The following is a 26133-nucleotide window of genomic DNA, read 5'->3' as shown; positions in this document are numbered from 1 at the left end:
AAGAAGACAAATTATCCTCATAGTGCAGTGGTCCATATTTTATTGTATATATGATATCCCACCATCATTGTCTCTATTTAATTGTACTGATACATGTGGTCACCATCTTCATAACAATTCAAGTACTAGTGTAGTTAAGTACGCACTACTAAAATGTTTTTGTTGACATTACGCATGCTTGAGCATTCAAAAATAAAACCTTCGAAATTAATTTTACCAGTTGCTCTTTGCTCCTTTGAAAGTAACCTGTTACACAGTAGTTCAAATTAAATAAGTGTGCTGCATTTGCTTTAATGTCTTCTAGGTTCTATTAATCTTAAAAACGAATACGATTTTAAACACTACACTAAAGAACTCATGTTATCACGCTGACGTGTCTTTTTGTTAACTGCAGTAGCTACTCATCTGTCTTTCAGTGTCCCAATGTCTTTTACTTGCAGCGTAAAGCATTAGTTCATGGTATTGTGTTAATGGCTTCGCATATTGTCTATTACTTTGGATAAACAGGAATCTTCACAACACGCTTCCAACAATCAAAGTAAGTGGATTGATTGAAATCGAGTTCATGTATTGTTCTCAGCATAACAAGACGAGCATAACCAAAAACTAAACGAAAGGCCACTTTGCTTACAAATAACTAGTTTAGGGGTATACGTTTTCATGAAATTATAGACTAAGGTTTGGCGATATTTTTGTCATTTGTTGTGGCTACTGGCTATAGAAGTTCACCATTGAAGATTTATGCTGCAAAAAATTAACAAACACAAGATTTTACGATGCTTAACAAGAAGGATCATCACTTGAAGTGCAAATTTAATCTCCACCATACGTAGATTGTAATAAAACTAACAAGGCTAACATTTCAGATGATGACTACGTATAGGAGGTTAACAGGATAACACTGCTATGAAACAAAATTCATGTTAACTTGTGATTCCAAGGTAGCATCCAGCATTAGATTGGTGGTCTAATTCATCTATGTATCTAACTTTCTTGGTGGCAACCAATTGTTTCAGTTTTCACCAGCAAGGGGACTCTCTACATGTCTTTGTAGTAAGCACACAAAACTGCTGTCTTTGCACATAAGAGATTTTAAAGTGGCACTCCTCTCTGTATTACACCGAATACCCATGACCTGGCATAAGATCTTGCATGATTGAAAAATTCAAAAAAAATTGCAGCGTGGGGGGGGTTTACAGGGCTTATCATGACACCATTATGTATTCGCTATACGTATTTCATTGATCCGCTGTATGCCTTTCAGTGTAGACTCATGTACTTGCTTTCAACCTAACTTCCCTCTGCCCTATGTACACTGGTCTGTACACTCTTACACTTGTATACGCTGCTGCATTCAATATTCTAATAATAGAACACACATACATTTGCATACTGTACTCCAACAACACACACTAGTGACAAATACTCCGATAGCACAATTGCTTTTGGCATTAAAATAATCAAGGTGTTCAGATGATCAAGGTTCAACTGAAGAAGCAGAGTATAACCCTTGAATAAGCCTCTACTTTGTGCCACAAAATGAGTTTGTTGTATGGCCGAGAGCTTGCATGTGTTTGTGTATTATACAGGATTCAGAAAAATGCAATTTTCATGTAACCATCATTCGGTTGGGCTTGAACAGAACAGACCAATTTTTTGCTTTGGAGCTAACATATATAATTTTAGTTAAATTAGTTCTGCCATCTCTGAGGTATGTATGTACATACCCTAAAAGTTTGTCTTGTTTCTTTATCAACATGCAAATAAATCACACACAGGTTGTATAGACACACAAATTAAAGGAAACTTACTTCACTATAGGCTCCAAGTTTGGTACCATCTTTACTGAATCTTCTCCACTCTCTCACATTATGTTCAAAAAGTGTGGAATAATTGGTCCTCATAGGTGGCAAAAACCGCAAGAACAACTGTTGAGCATCCCAAGGAAGATAAGCTTCCCAAGCATTTAACAATTGTCTATAAATTAAAATAAGAACAGTAATATCACAGTCAAATCAACACTACTCACATTATGTGTGTTACATGCAAGACTTTCAATTTCAAAGGATCCAAAAACACAGCAAAGCTAGAATGTTCCATACAAGCAGTTTCAGGCAACCTCAGCATCTTGCACAGTTCAAATCCTCTAGCAAATTCTTTCACTGTATCATCAGCAAATGCCAGTCCTTTCTGCATAGACATCAATCACATGACTACATAGTTAATATGCTGTAACTACATACCCACCAAATGGTGACCAGCTAATACTATAGTAGATCTTACTGTTTATTAATTATCAATTAATTTGTTTATCACTTTCACTATGTTCCACTAGCTCATTAATATCTAACAAGTATAAGGAAAATTAGGAATTTTTAAGTTCGATGAGGGGTCATGGGGAAACAAGGGAGGTTGCCTATACTTACAGAAACGTATACTAGTGAACATTTAGTCCGTAATTAATTCTATACCCACGAATGAATTAGGGATTAAATGTCCACTGGTATGTCTACAGGTGTAGGTGGCCTCCCTTGTTTCCCTACTTTTTTTCTCTACGATCTCTAATAATAGTACAGCAATTAAACTTAAATTCATAACTTTCCATATATTTGTCTGTTTACTTTTTGTAACATCATTATGACTGGTGAACCCACCCATACCGCATCACAAGAGGCATAACAACCATGTTCAGACAGTAGCACTGATAGACTCAGGTGCCATTCCTTAGTTATGGTCAGCCCATTACACAGCGTTACTAACAAAGTACAGTAGGAGAAGCACCTCTGCAAACAATCCAGTCACTACAGAAAATACAGACGATTACAAATGTAGGGAAGCCATCAAGCTACCAAGACACCTTGGGCCATCAGCAAAAAGGAACATGGACAAAAAGGTAAGTCCATGTTGTGTACACTCTATATACTGCAGTATGCCAAAATGCACCTGTTGGGCTGATCAGTGATAAAATCAAGCCTGTAGCCTTAGCTGTTATGAGTTATGCTTGTCTGAAGGAATCAGTCAGTCAGTCAGTCAGTCAGTCAGTCAGTCAGTCAGTCAGTCAGTCAGTCAGTCAGTCAGTCAGTCAGTCAGTCAGTCAGTCAGTCAGTCAGTCAGTCAGTCAGTCAGTCAGTCAGTCAGTCAGTCAGTCAGTCAGTCAGTCAGTCAGTCAGTCAGTCAGTCAGTCAGTCAGTCAGTCAGTCAGTCAGTCAGTCAGTCAGTCAGTCAGCAGAAAATTCCACTGAATACAAAATTGTAAAGTGTTTGGTTTAAAAATATGTTATATTTTAGGTATATATATGTGTGTCGTGCGGCCCAAGAAGCTGGCGCGTAACACCCGTGAGTATATTGACAGGAAGAAAGAAAACACAATTTTCGCACCTCCGTAACTCTGTGCTGCCTTGATGAAACAAGACAATTTTTACTGTGGACACTCCCTCCACCTTCAGCACTCCACATTCCAAATTTGAGCGAAATCGCTTCAAGCGTTCCTGAGATATGCGACTTCAAAAATTGGCTTAGTTTCTTCGTTTTTTTCTTCTTATTTTCTTCCTCTTTTCGCACACTTACAAAAACTGCTATAAAACTCGAACGTAATATCCGATTGCTTTGAAATTTGCACACTGAAGGGGGGTATAAAGGCGCATCTCTGTACCAACTTTGGCTAGAATACGATAAACAGGAAAAGAGTTATGAGCGATTATTCACGAAAAATAACACCAATATGTTGTCACGCCTACAGGGTAAACCGCGTATGGGAAGAAGTTGAAAATCGGTGGGTGAATAAGTTAACTATTGAACCTCAAACCTTTTGTGGTTTGAAAGAAATCGAGCTAAAAACCAGGAAGATACAACGACAAAAACCAACAGTGTGTAACAATTACGCAATCGAGATTAGCTAATAAAAAACTACTACTTGGATAAGCCGCTCGGGGTAATGCTTTGAAAATCGCTGTATAGATGGAGTAATCATCTTAGAAAAGCTCTTCAATGGTGTAGAAGAATCAGACTTAAAGCCATGGAGTTATAACACGAAATCCAACTTGGTGCAGCAAGTGCGAGATCGAGATACTCTAATAGAGCAGTCATCCTAATAGAGCAGTCACCCTGAAGAGAATTCAAGAGATCAGTTAGAAACAAGAAACCTGTATAGAGATCAGCTACACACAAGTCACCCTGTAGAGAGATCAGTTAGAAGAAGTTAACTTGTAGGGAGTTCATGCAACTATGGAAAGAGATAGTTCAGCTAGAAGAAATCACCTTGTAGAATTCAGCTACAAAGAAACCACCACGTAGAGAGTTCAGCTACAAACAAATTGCCCTGTAGAGAGATCAATAGAAGAAGTTCCCTTGCAGAGAGTTCAGCTACAAAGAAACCATCATGTAGAGAGTTCAGCTACAAACAAATCTCCGCGTAGAGAAATCAGCTAGAAGAAGTTACCTTGTAGAGAGTTCAGCTACAAAGAAACCATCATGTAGAGAGTTCAGCTGCAAACAAATATCCTGTAGAGAGTTCAGCTACAAACAAATCACCATGTAGAAAGATCAACTAGAAGAAGTCACCTTGTAGATAGTTCAGTTACAAACAAATCTCCCTGTAGAGAGATCAGCTAGAAGAAATTACCTTGTAGAAAATTCAGCCACAAACAAATTGCCCTGTAGAAAGATCGGTTAGAAGAAGTTACCTTGTAGATCGTTCAGCTACAAACAATTCACCCAGTAGAGAGAGCATCTAGAAGAAGTCACCTTGTAGAGTGTTCAGTTACAAAGAAACCACCATGGAGATTTCTGTAATCAATATATGTATTATATATATAATTTGTACATTTACTGATAAAATATTTAAAGTACATCTACTTCATCTTTTCTTCTTCCTGTGGTAAAGAAAAAAAGATAGGTTTAAAAAATCCCAAGATGGCCGGCTTTGGGGTATACAAATACAAAAAGAAATGAAATCTAATCCAAAACAGCCAAGCTGTAAAAAAAGTGTGCGGCCCTCAAAAAGGCTATGGTGAAAAAAGATGTGAAATCCAAGGTGTGGCGGCCAAGAAATGGCTATGATGGTAGGTTAATGGTAAAAAATTTAATAACAACAATTCAGGTGAATTTTTGTGCCGCTTGGTCTTGGCACAAAATTCACCTGAATTGTCGTTATTAAAATTTTTACCATTAACCTACCATCACAGCCATTTCTTGGCCGCCACCTTGGATTTCACATCTTTTTTCACCATAGCCTTTTTGAGGGCCGCACACTTTTTTTTACAGCTTGGCTGTTTTGGATTAGATATATATATATATATATATATATATATATATACAGCTTATACATAGCTTATTCTATACAGACAATTAAACTAAAATACATACCAATTCACCCAAGAGCTCTGATTCCCAAAAGGCAGATAAAAGTGAATGATCTATGTTCACATGTACTCCAAAAAAGATCTTCACAGAAACTAGAAGAGGAACGTACATATTGCAGTAACAAACATTCTACAACAACATGACAGGAATGTAAATTTTTATACTTACATACAAGCAAGAATCCTCATTATTCTATACTAAATGAACTCTTGATACAAATATGACAAGTTTATAATTAGTATAATTAGCTGAATTTAATGTTGTGGATCATCAGCTATAATATTGTTTCCTCAAGTGATCAGATTAACGAAGCACTAGAATAGAAATGTCCATAGCGGTTCTGTCTCTGCGATAACCTGGCTAGTATGTGTTTATTATGTACACGTAATCACATCAACAGTTAAACCATTGTATCAGTTGAAATGCTATTGTTGATAATCAAGACATACTGTACATACATCAGTGAAGACAAAAAACGGAGTAGAGAGATGAACACACACATAATCATACAGTACGATAGTACTGTATAGTAGGGACCACAAAGGAGTAGGCGTGACCCACAAAATAACATCACCCAAAAACCAGCCTCAATTTTCCCAGACAACAATGAGGCAGTATTGGTTAGGTAAAACTAAGCCCAAACAAGCTTTCAGATTGACCCGAAATGCTTTCAACAAGTTACTACGGAATTTTAAAATATATATATTTAAGGGAATTTTCTACTGAATGAGTAAGTGACTGACTGATGCTTTCAGACAAGTGTAACTCAATAATGGCTACAGTTATGAGCTTGATTTTTTCACTGTTCGATGTCACTTTGTCCTGAGAGGTGCTTTTTGGCATACTGCAATACATACAAAGCATTCTTCATGGACTTACCAGTGTCCTCCTTTGTGCCCATTCATCTTTGCTGAGTGTCGATTTGGTGGTAGCACGTAATGGATTCCCTTCGTAATGGAAATGGGTTGAACATAGCTGACAACGAAGCATAATGGATACTTTACTTTTCAGACGATAATTGATATAACTGGGGCGTGTGGCACCATTTCTTACTTTCGGTATGCATGGATTGCGGAGGTGCTTTTTGAATCCGAAATGCTGTGTAACGGGTTGAACATAGCTGACAACGAAGCGTAATGGATGCTTCACTTTTCAGATGATAATTGATATGGCTGGGACGCGTGGCGCCATTTCTTTCACGGTATGCGTGGGTTTACTAGTCATAATAATTATTTACAAAAAAAGTTAACAAACAAGTGCACAGAAAATTTGGAATTTTCAACTGAAGGAGGGACCATAGCACATTGATAAAAAGTACTGAAACAAGCTGAAATAGTGCACGATATTAAACCACAGTAAAACAATAAGAAGTGTTATATCCCTACTGTGCTCAAGATACCATAATGGAAATGTACAGTGGGGATATAACACTTCTTATTGTTTTATTGTGATTTAATATCATGCACTACTCCAGCTTGTTTCAGTACTTTTATTGATGTGCTATGGTCCCTATTCTAGTTGAAAATTCCAAATTTTTCTGTGCACTTGTAATACAGAAATCCAAGCACCATGACCATACTCCATAGTGATTTACTACATGGAATAGCTTAACCCATGATGCAGTAATTTCAACAGCAAGATCGAAATACATACCATGATAAAATAGTTACTCTAATATAACAGTCAGGTCCATTGTAACAGCATTCTAATAGAATAGTCACAAGCTGCTTTTTATTCTTTCTATATAAAACTTAAAACTCTTGTCCATTTACCTTTTATGTACAATAATTGGGATTTTTTCCGAGCAAAAATTTTTTGTGATTTTGATGGATTGGCAGCTATCCACAACAATTTTCCTCCCTTGAAATATGCAGCTTGGTCAAGATGGGATTGTTTAAAGCATAAACATACAAAACTTTTCCCCCTCAAAATATTGAATGGTGGTCATCCATAAAATATTTCCCCTCGGAAATATCCCGCTATACAGTATGGCTGGTACATAGCTCATCAAAGTTGCCAGAATTAATGTTCTGTCTGAATGTATTCCCCAACTATCAACATGAAATGGCCTTTATGCTTCTCTTTTTAGTAGAGGTGTACCGATATGGGTTTTTGGCATGTACCGATATCCGATATTGATGCAACCAAAGAAGCCGATAACCGATAGTCGATCCGATATTTGAATTAATATTTTAAGTACACGAAAATGTACAATTGCCTACCCTATGTACAACATGTGCATGTATTCATTGCTATACTCTGCCTGTGGTGGTATACAGCTTGAGTTTCTGTTGTGCAATCCAGACAATTAGGCACCCACAAATATTTTTATGCATACTCCCATGAAGCCTAAAACGGATATTTCTGCATTACTCCGCATTCTAATGGCTTGTGAGGAAGCTGATACAGTAAGTTTCCTTGGTTATCCTGTGACCCTTCTTTTATAACAAAGGTACTCTATAACTGAACACTAGAATCGCGTGCATTTATATGGCTTCTTGTAGCGTAGCGCTTGTTGCAGAGTGAACAATAAGCCACTGGCACTAATGAGCCACATGAATAACGTAGAAAACCAATGCACAATCCGTTTATGTACAAACCATTGCTACTGTATAAATATCGGTAGCGATATCGGTCCTCCTGCTGTTCTGTACCGATACGGATATTGGTAAAAAATGCCATATCGGTGGCCGATATTGTAGCCGATCCGATTATCGGTACACCTCTACTTTTTAGCAATATTCAACCAATTACACAGCATTACAAACAAATCATAATATGAGAGCTGCCTCGACAACCAATCCAGTCACATGGATGATTCTTATTACAAACAAGTACACAAATTCGAGAAGCACCTCTGCAATCCATGCATACTGAAAGAAAGAAATAGCACCATGTGTCCCAGTTATATCAATTATCGTCTGAAAAGTAAAGTATCCATTACGTTTCATTGTCAACTATGTCCAAGCCGTTACACAACAGTATGAATCAAGAACTGTTCAAAAGCACCTCTGCAAAATACGGTCAATTTCTGTTATGAAGGGAAGCCATCATGTGCTACCGCCAAATCAACACTTTTTGCTGTCAGCGAAGATGAATGGGACACAAAGGAGGACACTGGTAAGTCCATGAAGAATGCATTGTACGTACTGCGGTATGCCAAAAGGCACCTCTCGGACCAAAGCAAATTCGAACAGTGAAAAAATCAAGCCCATACCCTTAGCAGTTATTGAGTTACGCTTCTCTGAAGGCACCAGTCAGTTACTCAGTCAGTTACTCAGTCAGTCAGTAGAAAATTCTTGTAAATTTTTTGAAAATTATGTAGCAACTTGTTGAAAGCGTTTCGGGTCAATCTAAAAGCTTGGTTTTACCTAACCAATACTACCTCATCATCATCTGGGAAAATTGAGACTGGTTTTTTGGGTGATGTTATTTTGCGGGCCACACCTACTCCTTTGTGGTCCCCTACCATACAGTACTGTCGTACTGCATGATGTAGGGAAGCCATCACACACTACTGTGAATCATCACTTTACACCGCCAACTAAGAAAAATGGGAAACAAAGGGGGAAAAATGTAAGTCCGTGAAGTGTGCACTATTCATTCATACTGTAGTATTCCAAAAGGCACCCATCAGGCTGAAGCAAAAAAAATCTATAGTAGCCTTAGTTAGCCATTATTGGGTCAGTTACAGTAAGTTAGTCAGTCAGTCAGTCAATAGAAAATCACTTGCGTCATATTCTAATAAATAGTTTGTACCACTTCTGATTTGTGTGTGTGTGTGCGTGTGTGTGTGTGTGTGTGTGTGTGTGTGCGCGCGCGTGTGTGTGTATTTCAGCATCATCTATTATCTAGGTGTCCAAGGATGGGTTACCAAACTTTCAGCCTATTATGGTGAGTAGTTCTAAACAATAGGAGGAACAAAAGAAATTATTTGAATATGCAGCGGCTACACTGCAGGAGCTTCAATATGAGACCATAATTTGCATGTAGATCGATCTACTGAGTAGGGACTTGGCTCAAAGTGCAGGTTTATAGGTTGCTTCACTGCATAACAGCACGATAAAAACTTGTGTATCTTTTATACCATTCGCATCTTTTATAAATTTTTAAACCAGGCGTGTGCCCACAGCCAACTGAAAGCCAGCTGTGGGCACACACCTCATTTACTGAAATTGTTTTCATAAAAACTTGGGTGTGTACCTATCTATCTATCTACCTATCTATGTTTGTCCATAGATAAATGACTCTTAATACGGATTGGAAACAGCGTCACATGACCAGTATACTACCTGTACATTTGACGTCACTGGTTAGATACGAGGCGCACTTTGCTTGTTACTGCTTTAAAGAGCATGAAAAGACTAACATTTCTCTCAGTAGGACCTCCATTATCTGAACACCTGTGTGCCAGATCAATCATAAAAGTGTTCAAATATCTGAATTTGTTCGGATAAATGAAGCCTATTAATTAACATACAGAGTTGTATTCAAGTACTCTATTAGAACATACACTTACTCTAATAGAATGTTCACGTAATGGCAAAATACTCTAATAGAACAGTCACTTATGCTGTTCGGATATTTGAAGGTTTGGATAATTGAGGTCCTACTGTACTATAAACAACGTATTTACTGAGAAGGTCACATAAATGTGTACATACAGTACATACATCACTTTGTCCCATCACATAACTCACTCCATAAAATCCTGCGATACACACCAATAAACAATGCCTTGGTTTGCTTTTCTTTTATTTCTTGTAGTTTGTTAGACTTTTGCAGTAAAGTACCCGCCATGTTATACAGCAACTCAAACACTGACACATCTGGCTTCTGTGTATGACTAAACTGAACTCTAAAGTCTCCCCTACACAAAATAAAGAAGTAAAATATTGTAATGTAAGTACACTGTAACTGGAAAACCAAATCTTCATTTCACCTTTGCATGAATGAGTGTAGGGTACTTGCAATAATTTGAGTATCTACTGCCTCTAACTTCTCCATACAGTGAAGTAAAAAGGAATTCACTGCTTCATTGCCATAAACATCAATATATCTGAAATAAAAGAAACATAATGTATGCCACACAAAGCAGCTGGTTGTCAGCTGACATAAGTACAAACTCGGTATCTATACATATGTACATAGCAAAGTGCATGTGAATATGTAGTCACACTGCTGTTATCCTTAATGGACTTTCTGTAACAAGCAAGCAACATTACATACGTAGAATAACTCTAATGGAACATACAGTTTCTTCATAGAACACACATCATGACTTACTTTTAGGATTATTAAATTAAACTACACAGCCAGCCACATACACTGTATGGTTTCCTAAATTTGCTATAAACAGTGTAAGCACTAGTGCTGTACACTTACACCGGTTAATCGATTAATTGATTGGTTGTGATTAAAATACCAATAACCGGTTACAAAATTATAATAACCGATTATTGATTACTTTGTGCGGCGGGCGCAATAGATTGATTGTTTAGAAATGGCAGGACGCTGTGATGAATTGGTAACGCCAAAGAATAAAACGTCAAAAGTATGGGAACATTTTGGGTTTCCCAAAGGCGAAGCAGAAGGCAAGAAAGCTTACTGTAAGATTTGCAAAGTAGCAGTAGTTCACGCAGGAGGAACCACCAATTTGAAGAACCATTTACACACGTGGCACAGATTAATTCACGATGAACTATACAAAGATTCCTCAAAAGAGTCCTTGTCATCGTCTCCCTCTACTATGGATAATTTCGTGAGCAAGCGCGTGTCGCCTTTGCCACCATCTTCGGATAAAGCCAAGAGGCTAACTCGTGCTGTTTGTGAGATGATAGCAAGGGATATTCGGCCCGTCAGCATTGTTAACGATGTTGGATTTTTGAATTTGCTAAAGGAAGCGGAGCCACGATATGTCGTTCCATGCCGACCAACTGTTACAAGAAGCCTGAGCGATTTGTACGTGAGTGAAAAGCGGCGCATCAGAGGAGTTGTGGTGAGTGCGGAGTTTCTTAGCTGTACAACTGATATGTGGTCGTCACGTAACGGAGATGGTTATATCGCCCTTACCTGCCATTTTATTAATCCTGATTTCAAAATGCGTTGTCATAATCTTCAGACTCATCATTTCCCTGGAACACACAACCACACTACAATTGCTCAAGCTCTGAATACTGCTGCCAAAGAGTGGTGCATTAGTTTTGATAAGCAGCTTGTGGCATTTACCACAGATAGTGGATCCAACATAGTTAAGGCTCTTGAAGATATGGATGTGCTCAGGCTTGCATGTGCAGGACACACTTTAAACTTGGCTGTCCAGAAAGCATTGCAAATACCTCAAGTTTCCACACCATTAGCAAGATGTAGAAAGCTTGTCAGCCATTTTCACAAGTCACGTGTCGATAGTGATGAATTCAAAAAAAACAGCTGATGTTTAGTGATGATATTCCAAAACACAAGCTTATTCACGATGTGGCAACTCGCTGGAATTCCACTTATGACATGATAGAACGAGTCTGTGAGCAGCAGCTGCCTATCAGCAGTGTATTACTGCAGCGTCGAGATAGTTTGATGCATTTGGAACCACTCCCAAATGAATGGCGTATTTTGGAAGATGTTGTCAAGTTACTAAGGCCTTTTAAAATTGCTACTCAGCACCTCTCTGGTGAAGAGTATCCCACCATCTCTACATTGGGACCCCTACTACATTACCTAGGTCCAGTCATGGATTTTTTCTCCTTTCTCCAACTTTTCAAACACACCTTAAGTAGTTAAAGTCTAAGTAGCTAAAGTCTTTGAGCAGGCTGTAGGACCAGGTGTCCTACAGACCTTCAGCACTTGTGCTGTAAAGCATTAATAAATAAATAAATTTAAAAAAAAAAAATGAAATTCAAATCAAAATAGCTTTCCAAGATGATGATAGCGTGGCAATTAAAGCATTTAAGAAAGCTTTACAAGATGATATGGATTCTAGATACACAGATCCCAATATTAAGTTTTTAATGTACAAGTCCTCATTTCTGGATCCCAGGTTCAAAACCTTGCCACATTTATCATCAACAGCTAAACAAGAAATTTTTGATTGGGTTTTGGAAGATATTCTAAACTTAAACAATGGTAATGAATCAAATGATGTTCAAATTGAGTGTGTTACTACCACAGAGTCTTCAGAGCCCTCCACTTCTTCCAATAGTGACTGCAATGGACCTACAAGAAAAAAGAAGAAAAAAAGTGCATTAATGGAGCTTATTGGAGACAAATTTCAATCTGAAAATGAGCAAACCACTGATACAACAACTTTTAAGGACATCGTGCATTCAGAACTACTTCGTTACAAAACTGAACCTTCAATATCAGTAGATCATCCTCCACTTCACTGGTGGTCTGTTCGTCGACACTTGTACCCAAATGTGAGTAAACTGGCACGCAAATATCTTTGTGTGGTGGCCACTTCAGTGCCATCAGAGCAATTGTTTAGCACAGCTGGTAATGTTGTGTCTGTTAAACATGCTGCACTGCTGCCAGAAAATGTTGAGAAACTGATTTTTTTACATGACAATCTACCACCAGTGTCTTTACCTTACAGGCGTTGTGTACAGGATGAGGCATGTGACTGTGACTCTTGTAACGCTTAGAAGAACCACCCAACATGTACTGTTGTGGTTTCTGTTGAACTATTGATGTTGTAACTGTAACATTTGTGGTATGTTGTTTAAACTTGTTTTCATGTATGCTTGAAATGTAGACACTTGTACAGGGGGGGTGTTTTACTACTATACCACAACAACAAAGTTCAGTTTAGCTAATTAACCGGTTATTGCCAATTATTGGTAGACAATTAACCGGTGACAAAATTTTTGTAGGTGTACAGCACTAGTAAGCACATGCCTGGTTTTCAAAATCATCTTCCAAAAAGCGTGTATGCTTGCCTCTACGTCTGTCCACACCTGCACTTGTCCAGCAAAAAAGCTCGGTATGTAAGGGTACAAAAATGAGAATAAACTTTTAAGGCTTTTTCTATAGAGAATTCGCATAAAAGAACACCACAGACAATCTATAGAATAGTCAAGAAGGTAATAATTGTGGCATAAAATAAAGCAATACAAAAATAAGTTGATGTTGTGCTATTTCTAAAAACCAGTCACTTGTTAACCTAATAATATTATTGTATGCCTCATTAAACATTTATTAAACCAACCAAATACTTATGGTGCGATTAAGTTTGTTTCAACGCATATAGCAATTTATAATGGTATTTCTATGCATTTTGTAATTCATTAATTACCACTTATTTCATTGCAGCAACTACCTACACTTAAACCTAGCATCTTGGCACCCGACCCAAGACTACCTTAAATCATAAACAATGCATAAAAGTATCCGCTTAATTGTCTATCATGTTTTCTACAGTAAACAAAGCTAAAAGTTAGCTAATTATATCCCTGTATTTTTAAACCAGGCGCATGCCCACAGCCGGCCTTCGGCTGTGGGCGTGCACCTGGTTTACTGAAATTGTTTTCGTGAAAGTGTGTGTGTGCGCGTGCGTGTTGCATGTGTGTACCTACCTATCTACCTATGTTTGTCTGTACGCACCCACGTGAGCAAAATCATTAAATGGAAAGCGAAGTCTGTAGTAAACTTCTGCACAGGTAAACTTTGCTCTGAGGTGGTTTTTTTTTGGCGGTCTGAAATACGGGTGTGGCGACTCTCCTCCGACTTCGTGAATTACCTTCCCTTCGGGTTTTATAAGCGTTAACAACTGAAAAACAACTGTACAGGCCTCATAGACTACCAGGAATAGCCTATCCCTTCGAGTTGGAAAGGCGGCGTATCCCCTACTTACACGTACGAAAATGAAGAGCAATTTTGAGGCTTTGTCGAGAGAATTTGTGGGAAAAAACATGATAATCAAACTATAAAACAGTTTAGGAGATACTTCTGTGCAAAAAGTGCTGATAAAAGCGGTTTGTTTAACAAGCGCTTCCTTAGCAGCGCATAGCAACATAATTGAAGAATTACAAAAATTTGTGAATTACAAAATATGAGAATTCTGATAAATTATTATTATGTATTATTGCACAACCAAAAACCTATGTAATACATATAGTTGGTTAATAACTTAATTTCAGATGAGTTAGCTAGCTGCATGGCGCCTGGTTTTTAGAAGTAGCACAACATCAACTTGTTTAGTACATACATGGGAAGGGTACACCCCTTCTTGAATCAAAATTTAATACAGCCTTCATTTCTTAAAGATCGACTGATTTTAACATCAGGGGCGTAAGAAGCATGGGTGCCATGAGCATTAACCTGATTTGGTATTTAACCAGAATCAAAATCACACTAAGGCAATATCATCCTTCTAATACAATACAAGTCCACTCATCAAAGATCGAGATACTCTAATAGAGCAGTCATATATTTACCCTAATAAAACAGTCAAAAGTAGCATTTTTACATTTAACTGTTTATCAGTTAATATCTAACAATATTGAGAATGTATTGGGCATACAGTATAATTATACATACGTACATACGTATATATAAAATAGAGCACGTCATACATTTACACGTACACCTGTACTTACATGATAAAACGATAGCACAAAAGGAGATAAAATGGAAAGTCTTTTGAAAACATCTCATCTGTAAAATTATCAAGTGTCTTGAAAGCCTTATCCGGTAAATCTCTCTTTTGTGTACCCTAACAAAATCATAATAGCAACATATTACACAATATGTGTATAAATCAACCCCAGTATCCAATCACAGTAATTTTCAGGTTACTAATTGTGACCCGCTGAGCAAACACCCAACTTGTTTGCATATAACTCTGTTTTTGAGATAAACGTCATTGAAATACACGGGCAAAAATGTGTGCTACATGTACATAAACAATTTACACATGTCATCGCTTCAGTAAACAGTGAAGAAGATTTGAATTGAAATATCTAATATACCAATGGATTAACCTCTTCGTGGAGAGTGTAAATATACTTTGTTTCGTTTCTGTACCATGAAGCAAACATGAGTTACGTGTGTTTGGCTATGTTGTGGTAAAATGCAACTTTATCATTGCCACTTCTAAGCTTGAAAAACCTTCTTGCTTAAAAGCATGGCTGTATTTAGGCCAAAATATCTTGATGAATGCCCCAGTTCATAGTGAATAGAATGACACAAGTCCCAACTCCGTAGTCCATTGCACTTGAGACTTATGATTGATTAAATAAGCACCTGCAATTTTTTTTTCCTGTATAGGCACTGTACAAATCAAATGCTTTGCTGTTCTTGTTGTCTGAAAGTACTTACCAGATTCCCTCTAGATAACAAAGTCATAAAATGAAGTTCGAGGAAAATGTAAACAAGTCGGGTTTTAGCACAGAGGGTCACAATTACTACAATACTATGGCTTTGTAAAGATCACTAACCACACAAAGCAGTTATACATATACGTACAGTATGTACAATTTTGTACTTACAAGTACGTACAAGTAACCAAGAATATACCAATGTTGACCAAATCATTTGTGACTGTACACCTTTCACTATTGCCAACCTAACATGATACCATGAATTGTTGGCCCAACTGTCATTTAATGGACTCTGTATACAATAACCATCAACCTCTACATAGTAGTGTTCAGAGGTCAACATACAGTAAAGACATACAAGCAAAAGAGTTACAGGTAACAACTTACTAACCTCATAATTATGAAACAGGGAAAACAGTATCTGAAAAGATGGTCGATCAGCAGAGGCAGTAACTCTATCCTTCTTGTTGTTGTTAACAAACAAAACCCTTTTGAGCTCATCATTTAGATTAAAACTTGTTGGCTTTCCAAGGCCAAGTCTAACCTGGGAAGGTTGATCTATAAAAGAGACTCGTTTTTAAGCCTGTCCGACATATCATTCAGTACAATGGTAAATGGTGCCTTTCCAAAATGCAGCCATTAAAAATTATCAAATGAAACAAAACAGCTTCACCAAAGAATTCTAGTATTTCTTTAAAAATGTTGATTTAAAAAATGAAGCAGGGATCTATGTAATAAAAAGTAGTGAAACAAGAGATGAATGATGCTATTACAGCACAGCTCAGTGGGAAGTCCCTACTTTGGCATTGAACAAAATAATCATTAGGGACTTTCCCACCAAGCTATGTTGTAATACCATCATTCATCTCTTGTGCCACTACTTTTTATTGCATAGATCTCTACTTCATTTAAAAAAAAATAATACTTCGTTAGTAGCACTAGTTACAGTGTAACTTGTGACCGTTCTATTAGAATATCACACATGATTGTTGTATTAGAGTACCTCAAGTCAGCCAAGGGGTGTGCAGCTAGCTAGACCAATAAGGAGTAAGGTCATCTTGTTTACTGTTACCTAAATAGCTAGAATGTTAAGAGGTGCGGTCTCCATACTCCATTGCTATTAGTCCACCTAGATCTTTATGTAATGGGTGTGGTCATGAACCTATTGCAAATGGGATCCCAATTGCGAAGTTGCAGATACGTATCTAGCTAGTATATCTCTTATAGTACTGCTGGGACTGAACCATTTCTGAAATCCAGTTCTGAAATAATTCTGTGGCATCTAAATATGCTTCTGAAAGAAACGGAAAGTTAACGCCTTGATATGGTTTCATTGGATGAAGAAGACAAGCATAGAATATGAGACAAGGCGTAAAGAGCCTACACTCGTTGGAACCCCAGAAGGCACATTCCACTGGTGAGTTTGTTATTGTGGCATTAAATGGTGGTCATGTACTGGCTTCTAGCCTTGCGACTGTAGTCAGTTAGGTGAAACTAAAATTTGAGTTTTGACAATTTAAAAAAAATTCTGTTTTATAAATTATATCGACTAGTATTTCATCATGTAAGATGTCTCTAGGATGATTTTCAAAGGTGGAATTTTGTGTAGTACACAAAATTATTGGGGCAATCCCTACTTACACGATACTACCGTACCGTTTGATATGGACTAGTACTATTCAGTAAAGCTGATTTTAGTTGCGTAAGATGTCTCCAGGATGATTTTCAAAGGAGGTTTATTTGGGTGGCATGTAAAAGCCCTCTCTACTTAAACGGTGCTACCGTACCATTTGTTAACTTATCTAACAGAGGAGATTGGCGACAATTAAGCACTTTCAGAAATTAATTAAGCAAAAGTCGATATTCTGGGATGAAATAAAATGTGTGCATTGTTTTGTTCACAAGAACATACATAGTATTACATACACATGTGTCAAATAGAGTTACCTCAAAATCTATGGTCTTTTACAGTCAAAACAAACTATATTACCTTATACCTAAAGCATTGATACAATGCTTATATGTACAATACATATATATGTACAATATGCATTGATACAATCCCTGTATGTAGTCAGAAAAGGTTTCCTTGTTTAGCATCTAGCCTATTGACTGTGGTCAAGCATCCTCGGCAGACTGAATCATGTTTTGGCATTGTTAAAAAAGATTCACTCTTGTAAGCAATTTCTTATGGGTGTAGTTTTAATACTAGACTTGATGTTGGATATGCAGAGGAGGTCAGAAGTGCTATAAGTGCTACTTTAAAATATTACCTTAATTGCATATTTCAGCTTGAAATTTTGCGTAAACCTTAATAGTCACAATACAAAAACTAGCAAACAGTGGAGGTGACAGGGGTTGTTCAATATACAGATTGCACTTCTTATAAGCAGTAATTACCCCCCTCACCCCTAAATTAACCCCCGTACACACACACGCACGCACACAAAGTTTTTTAATGAAAACAATGAAGCGCACACCCACAGCCAGAACCTGTGGGTGTGCACATATAGTTATACAAGGGGCACGAGTACGTTTATACAGGCAGAGCACAAGTGCATGTTGTATAACTGTTATGTAACACTCACCTAATAGGTGGAAAGATGCAATGCTGCAGCTTAATTTCTTTTATAAGGTAGAAAGCCAATATCGATTGTGGCGCTCTAAAACTAACGACATTATTACGTATCAAACATGGCCTTGACCATACAATCACATGGCAACGCCACAATTGATTGTTATGGTGAGTATCAATTAGAACAATATTATTTTTAAAAGCGATTTGTAAAGGTGAAAGCTTCAATCAAACTAGTAAAGTATGTAACTACATTTATATATATGTACAGCGTACACTGTAAATAGAGTTTTACCTGCTGTGTTTGTCTCTTTGATCGCCATTGGCTGCTTTTAGATGGCATCTATTACGTAGTAGTGACGTTCCCTGTATGGCCCCACAATCAAATTTCGTATGTTAGGCTATATAAAAATTCGAGTAAACAGTGTAGCATCTTGCCACCTATTAGGTGAGGTGTCGTAGCGGCTTTAGCCACTACGACACTTGTGCAGTGTAGCACAAAACCGCAGCAGTGCAATATAAATATATTGTACTGCGGTCAGAGCATTATAAGTTATAATGCACTCGCTGCGGTTAGTACTGCAGTTAGTGCAGCAGTGCTATATATGAATTATAGCACTCGTGGAACCTTTGAACTGCCCACGCAGAGTGGTATATATATGGTTTAAAAATCATTGATGTGGCAAAGAAAATGGCAATGTAGATGGGGATGAGAAACCAACTATTAAGCTTAAGTATTATAGAACCTAAAGAAGCAAAAAGTTTCTCCCTAGGATTTAAAGTTGACAAATCTTGATTCATCAACTTTTTATTTTGCCAAAATTTTCTGTTGTATGGTAGTGCTGTTTAGTAGGGCTCCCCAAAACTGAATGGCACCTGCCAAAACGCTGTCATTAAAAACAATCATAAAGACGAGACATATTCATAACAAAAAGCATCTTTATGCACCTAGCATCAGAGAAAGCTTACAGAAAGCCACACTTGGTTTGTTTGTTTTCAAATGTCAAAAACAAATCTTTGGTCTGCCTGCCTGTCCACATTCATCTGTGCCTTTCCTTCTTTATCTTCAATCACGTTGGGTGCCTTCTTCATGCAAAGAGAAACGATACCAAGTAACAGCACAATTTTTTCTTATCAACACTTTTCTTAGAGAAGTGCCACAAAACTTACAAAACAATTGCATAGCAACCCCACCCTTAAACAATCAGAACATGTGACAATACCCTTAAACAATCAGATCACAATAATCACACCCCTTAAAAACAAAGATACATTGTACGGTAACCACACGGTAACCACATGGTAACCACACTTCTTCTACTGTGTACAGTATAATACTGTGTACAGTATAATACTGTGTACAGTATAGCTCACTCGATAAGCAGGGAGATTGAGATACTCTAATAAAGCAGTCACAGCCTCACGTGTATATGATATGCTATAACAAAAAAAAGTTAATTAACTAGTACTAGTAATTAAAAAAATAAAGTGGGGTTCCAGCATAAAATGTAGAGAAACAAGATATACAGAATATCAGTAGCTAATGTAACATAGCTATGAGGGAAAATCCCCAGTAGGGATGTTGTGATAGCTATTAGCTAGTTGTGATCTCTTGTCTCAATCCTTTATCACTAAGACCCTACTTTTAATTGCAAAAGTGTTTATGAAAACGTATCTGTGAATTATTGGTGTTAAAATAACCCATCACACAGTATTAAAAGTTATTAATGAAGTAGTGATCCAAGTGATAAATACCAGTGAGACAAGGGATGGTACATATTACAACATACACTGTAGTCCTGTGGGAAAATCCCTACGTTGACAACGAACTTAAATATACTATCACATATAGCATATACGTAGCTATGATTATTACACATGTGACTGTTTTATTAGAATATTGAACATGGCTGTTGTGACTGCTTTAATAGAGTATCTTTAGTGGAAGTCAGATAACTAAATACTACCCTTCTAAGTCTTGTTTTTTTTGTTGTTGTTTTTTTAAATTAATAAAATAGCACTACACAAATAACAAACTTTGAATAGGTGGAGGTGAGTGTCTTGTTGATGCAGTTGGTCTAACAGGTATAGAGTCAACAGTGCTCTCAACTGATATCTTTATCTGTACATCTCCTTCCTGCTGTACACTAACAAACTTTTCTATCTGGTCACCATCTTTCAAAGATACAACATATATTGGTATTTCTGGTGAAGTAGTATCTACAAAACCATCTGGTAAAATTGTGCTGTTTGCAGTATTAATAATAATCAATCCAACAAGATTTGATTCAGTTACATGATAATTTATCATTGATGACAGGTTTTTATGTTCGTCAGGATCTTCCAGCTTGTGATAAGTAACATGTTCACAAGCAACACCACTGTCTGGTGAAGAACACATCTTCCAATCCATTGGAGTGGGATCGACCTGAGGAAGACTAGCATAAGTGAATGAGGGACCTTTCTTTTCACTAGCATTCCTCAAACGAAATTGAAGGCCTAAGAGTGTGTAAAGAAATATACAAAGATCATGTACTGTACATACAGATCATGTACTGTACATACAAGGGTATGGTGTCAATATACACAATAGGATACATGTATAACACACATTACCCAGCCATGGATAAACATCTCTTAGATTACTGGATTGTAGGTACATGTACATCACCAATAATGCAGACAGCATGAAGGTGAAAGACTTATTAACCACAGGAGTGACAGAACAAAGGATGCGTGCATTGTATATATTGCGGTATGTCAAAAGGCACCTATCAGGCTGAAATGATGTCTAATAACTTAGCCGTTATTGAGTTATGCTTTTTTGACATCAGTCAGTAGAAATTCCATTGAATAAGTTTAAAAAAAAATTCTATTGGAAGCATTTCAGGTGCACTTATGGTTATACCTAACCAATACTGCTAAGGTGAGTAGGTATCATAAATATCAAGGACAGTGCAACATGAAGCCATAGTATATCCTAAAACTAAAAGCACAGCAAAAATTATAACCAACTTGAAGGCATGTTTTAACAAGTATGATATCACTGTAATTAACACCTCTATTGTCAGGTTGTTTGAAAGTCAGGTGCTTTAAAGGCCACTTAAACCACATCTGTACTCAGGGTGCTGTATTTGGCAGATCAAAGATCAATGGATTACTGATCTACAGATCATGTGATGAACATATTCCACTGCTCATTGAAGATGTTTATAAGTTGTGTCAGTATTGTATTCAATATACTTGATATAAAAATAATGACAAAACATTACATACATCACTTCATCGCTAAAATACCCACAAACCGTTCCTGGATTTAGCTAATTATGTGATCACTGTAACAATTGAAGGTAAAGCCGCTGACATCACAATATTACATTTGTCTACTATCTTTGATCAAACTGAAGTATTAAAGCCTAAGCCAGCCAGTATTTTTTCTTTTGTCATTTAGTCAGGAAGGTGTAATCCTACTGTACGATATTCTATAATTTACCTTCTTTTCTCATGGGAGGATAGTGTGCCCTGGCCATTAGACCACTGAATTTACCTGTTTTCCTGTTCAGAATCTTTGCTCCAATAAAGAAGGTCATCAATAACTAATCAGCTCGCCAAGTTACTCAGAAGCCAATAAAATCCATAGTCTCCTCAAATACCTGCCTATCCATGGCTAATGATGTAGCTACATTCACAGCGTCAGATAGTGGACTATACAGACGCATGACCGTACACGGCCGTAGCTAGCTAAAGATCCATAAATCTGGAACGGTGCATGGGCATTTTAGTGATGAAGTGAAGTGTGCAACGTGTTGTCATTGTTAGTAAAATAATTATTATACCAAGTATACTACAACACTGACACAATACTTATAAACATCTCCAATGAGCAGTGGAATATGTTCATCACGCAATCCGTAAATCTGTAATCCCGTAAATCTGTAATCCGTCGATCCGTGATCCGCCAAATACAGCAACCCCCTGCACTTGTACAATATCTTTGTTATCAACACCTCGGCCACTTGTTGATAACTACATGTACATATATCAGAGGAGGTTGGATGAGTTCATGTGAACTATACCCTTACTTGCATTCTTTGATTTAATATTGCACGTGATCCTCAATAGTTGCAATACAAAACTGAAAAACGTTGGGGATCGCTGGGGATCATTAGATATTCAGAATTTCCTTCATATAAGCTTCAAGACAATGTACTTTGATTTGTAATCAGTGCTTGAATTCCGGGTGAAATTAATAGGCCTCTACACTAATATTATGATCTCTTGATGACATACTTTTATCATTCATTCTTGACAATATCCTATTCCTATAACTAATATCCTATTCCTAATATCCTATTCCTATAACTAATATCCTATTCCTAATATCCTATTCCTATAACTAATTTTTTCAGTGCATCTGTCTACTTTGATTCATCCTCTAATTTGTCACAACATTGACATACAGTAATGTTGACTATAAGCTTCATGATTTAAAGAATATCAGGTATAACAAGACAAAATGTACTGAAACACATTCTTTCACTGAACTTTACAAACGTAAGGTGTACATACGTATGGTACGGTTGGTACTTACCATTTTGGCAAACAAAACAAGAAGGAGAAGGGCCATCTAATGGATGAGATGTGGTGGGTCTAGTACTGCCACTCCCAAAGTGATCCTCTGACATCAGTATACTGCTCGGCTGAGTACTATTATCAGTAGACACATCTCTAGAGGCTGCATAGGAGGATGGCTTGGGGGCGAGTGGCGGTTTGGTCCCTGGATACTTACTCCCAGGACTACTGTCAGTCATTACTGAATTTGGCACCACACTGTGGTCAACTATCTGCTAACCCTAACAGTGATGATAATGAAGACATGTGAAACTGATTATAAAATATTTATGTGCACAATGACAGTATACCCAGAACTTCTTTGACATATAACAAGGCACTCAGGTAAACAATACTGCTGATAGGGTTGCTACTCAATAGAAGAAAGTACAAGCAGTATCTTCTCAGCCTATTATACTGTATTTCTTGTACATAGATTCTCAATCAGCACCTCTAGAACCTAATTATTCATCTAGCTACTTTCTTTGCTTTATAGAGCAAAGATAACACTGCGATATCTAGCTCTCACAATGATGTAGAGTGAGTGTATACAGTGGTGTAACTAGACTTGCACTGACACCAGGGCCCAGTGCAATAAGTTGAAGTTGCATTCACAAGTAACACTATTAAAGTAGTTGCATTATCGAAACGATAATTACTTCTAGAGGCACTTATTCCACTAATCTGTTAGATTGAAGCGATTTTACAATAACGAAAGGTAATACAGCTGTTTCGCTGCCAAAAATGTGTGCTATTGTCAAGGTCTCGATTGATTATTTGGTGAAGTTGTCTTTTTCTACTACTCTATTCTAATTCAGTGGGCGTGACTTGATTGCTGACACCCGGGCCTGGTAGGCCCGGGTTTAGTTTCGCCACTGAGTGTATGTATATAGAAATATACATGACATCCACCAGGTTGCATCATGGCAGGATATATATTATCTAAACCAAAACAGCCAAGCTGTAAAAAACAAGTGCGGCCCCCAAAAAGGCCAGGATGAAAAAAGATGTGAAATCTAAGGTGGCGGCCAAGAAATGGCTGTGATGATAGGTTAATGGTGAAAATTTTAATAACGACAATTCAGGTGAATTTAGTGCCAAGACCAAGTGGCACCAAAATTCACCTGAATTGTCATTATTAAAATTTCTACTATTAACCTACCATCACAGCCATTTCTTGGCCGCCACCTTGGATTACACATCTTTTTTCACCATAGCCTTTTTGAGGGCCACACTCTTTTTTACAGCTTGGCTGTTTTGGTTTAGATATCACTTCTTTTTGTATTGCAAGCCACAAAGCCAGCCAGTAGCTGATCTCTCTGCAGGTTGATTTGTTTCTAGCTGATCTCTCTACAAGTTGATTTGTTTGTTGCTGATCACTCTATAGGTTGATTTGTTTGTAGCTGAACGTTCTGCAAGGTGTTTTGTTTGTAGCTGATCTCTCTACAGGGTAATGTGTTTGTAGCTGAACTCTCTCCACAGTGACTTGTGTGTAGCTGAATTCTCTAGAGAGTGACTTAATTGTAGGTGAACTCTCTACAGGATGCATGACTTGTTTATAGCTGAACTCTTGTCAGTGTGACTTGTAATGTTCTGAATCTCTACAGTGATATATTTGTAGCTTAACTCTCCACAGGGTGACTTGCTTCTTGCTGAACTGTCTATAAGATTAACTGTTTGCAGCTGAACTCCCTACAGAATAACTTGTAATGTAATAGAATTCTATAATGAAGTAAATAAATTAGCCAAATGCTCTATTAGGGTGACTGTTCTATTAGAGTATCTCGATCTCGCATTTGCTAGACGGAGTTGGCTTTCGAATCATAACTCAGTGGTTTGTAATCCAATTCTTCTATACTACTGCAAGGACTTTCTATGAAGATTATTCCAGCTATACACCGATTTTCAGCTCATTGCTCTAAGCGGTTTTCCTAGTAGGCGTGAAAACTAATACTTTTTATTCATAAAAATCACTCGCGTAATTGTGACACAGGTTGGATTTTGTGTCATTTCTCCGTGGTCTTTATCTCGATTCCTTTCAAACCACCAAAAGGCACTCCTACGATGGTTACTCCATCTACATAGCAATTTTCAACTCATTCCATGAAGCGGTTTACCCTGTAGGTGTGACAATAAATTGATCTTGTTTTACGCGAATAATTGGTCATAACTCCTGAATCATTAATCATTCATCGGATTTGCACCAAAGTTGATGCTAGCATTCGCCTTTGGACTCCCTTTCTGTGTGCCAAATTTCAAGGCGATCGGAGTACGCATTTGCGTTTTATAGCAATTTTTACAAGTGTGCGAAAACACGAAGAAAAAAACCAAGAAAAAAAATCGAAACTTTGGCAGCTTGTATCTCGGAATCGGCTGGAGCGACTTCCTTCCAATTTGGAATGTAGACTCCCCTGGCTGGCGGGCAACTCTGTAGCAAATTTGGTTCCAATCGGATAAAGGATCAACTGAGATACAAAGGTGTGAAAATGACGTTTTCTTTCTTCCTGCCAATATACTCACGGTGTGGCGCGCCGGCTTCTTGGGCCGCACGACACACTACCGTGTGTCTTGATACACTAAATATGGACACTATAGGCTTCAGTTGATGCCATAGTAGGATGTCACATGAGCAGAATACTTCACAGGCATATCAAATAACTATACAGTATATATGTGGTACCAGTTACCAACCAAATGATGTCCTAAAATCACTTTCTGTTCTAAAGGCTTACACCATATTAGTAGCAAACAAGTACAATGAATGTGACAGCTAAAAGGCACATGTAACATGATACAAAACAAACTTATAACTATTATGGCTTTGTGCTTAGTCATTTCATACAGGATGTACGTACTATATGTGGCAACAGGACTTGTTCATTCATTGTACATAGTACATCTAAGCAAGTAGCAAATAATCAGTTACAATACATGGACGGGGATCAAATTTTTAATAAAGGTCAGCATTTTTTGCATTGATGATTACATTCTGATAGTCCTTGTACAATGAAAATGTAAATCAAGTGTTAGCCCAATCAATTAAATTTATATACCGTATACATACAAATTTTTGAGGGATGTGACTTTTGCAGATTTCACGGTTGCTTGCTGTCCACAAATTTTTTGTCCTCAAAAATTAACAATTATCATGGTTAGCTCGATGTTTTCTAATAGGTAATATCAGTGAAAAACGATTGATCCTTGAAAATAAAACCACAAAAACACTGAAATTTGACGATCTGCGAAAATCACATACCTCAAAAATTTGTACAT

General features: G+C 37.4%; 2 protein-coding genes across 2 annotated transcripts in view; one reads left to right on the top strand and one right to left on the bottom strand.

The window, feature by feature from the left end:
* LOC136262945 (uncharacterized) overlaps positions 1-26133 on the bottom strand; it is a 94241-nt gene that overhangs the window by 65290 nt on the left and 2818 nt on the right. The window contains exons 2-10 of the mRNA XM_066057363.1: positions 22841-23102; positions 20287-20748; positions 16066-16232; positions 14952-15067; positions 10304-10420; positions 10062-10231; positions 5365-5453; positions 2030-2190; positions 1812-1977 (exon numbers count right to left, since the gene is read on the bottom strand). Of these exons, the coding sequence (XP_065913435.1) occupies positions 1812-1977; positions 2030-2190; positions 5365-5453; positions 10062-10231; positions 10304-10420; positions 14952-15067; positions 16066-16232; positions 20287-20748; positions 22841-23060 (1668 nt within the window). The 5' untranslated portion in view covers positions 23061-23102. The remainder of the gene's footprint in view (positions 1-1811; positions 1978-2029; positions 2191-5364; positions 5454-10061; positions 10232-10303; positions 10421-14951; positions 15068-16065; positions 16233-20286; positions 20749-22840; positions 23103-26133) is intronic.
* Positions 11794-12998, top strand: LOC136263645 (E3 SUMO-protein ligase ZBED1-like). The gene is made up of 2 exons (XM_066058285.1): positions 11794-12068; positions 12245-12998. Exons 1-2 carry the CDS (start codon positions 11794-11796, stop codon positions 12996-12998), a joined length of 1029 nt encoding a protein of 342 aa, XP_065914357.1.

Source organism: Dysidea avara, chromosome 8, assembly GCF_963678975.1.
Source record: "Dysidea avara chromosome 8, odDysAvar1.4, whole genome shotgun sequence".
In the NCBI taxonomy this organism is placed as follows: domain Eukaryota; kingdom Metazoa; phylum Porifera; class Demospongiae; order Dictyoceratida; family Dysideidae; genus Dysidea; species Dysidea avara.
This window is presented reverse-complemented; position numbering and strand designations above follow the sequence as displayed.

What these genes read in the sequence shown, in the direction of transcription:
- LOC136263645 (XM_066058285.1), top strand. Translation starts at nt 11,794, where the DNA reads ATGTTTAGTGATGATATTCCAAAACACAAGCTTATTCACGATGTGGCA. An exon ending in TCTACATTGGGACCCCTACT is followed by an intron (nt 12,069 to 12,244) that starts ACATTACCTAGG and finishes TTTAAAAAAAAA; the next exon opens with AAATGAAATTCAAATCAAAA.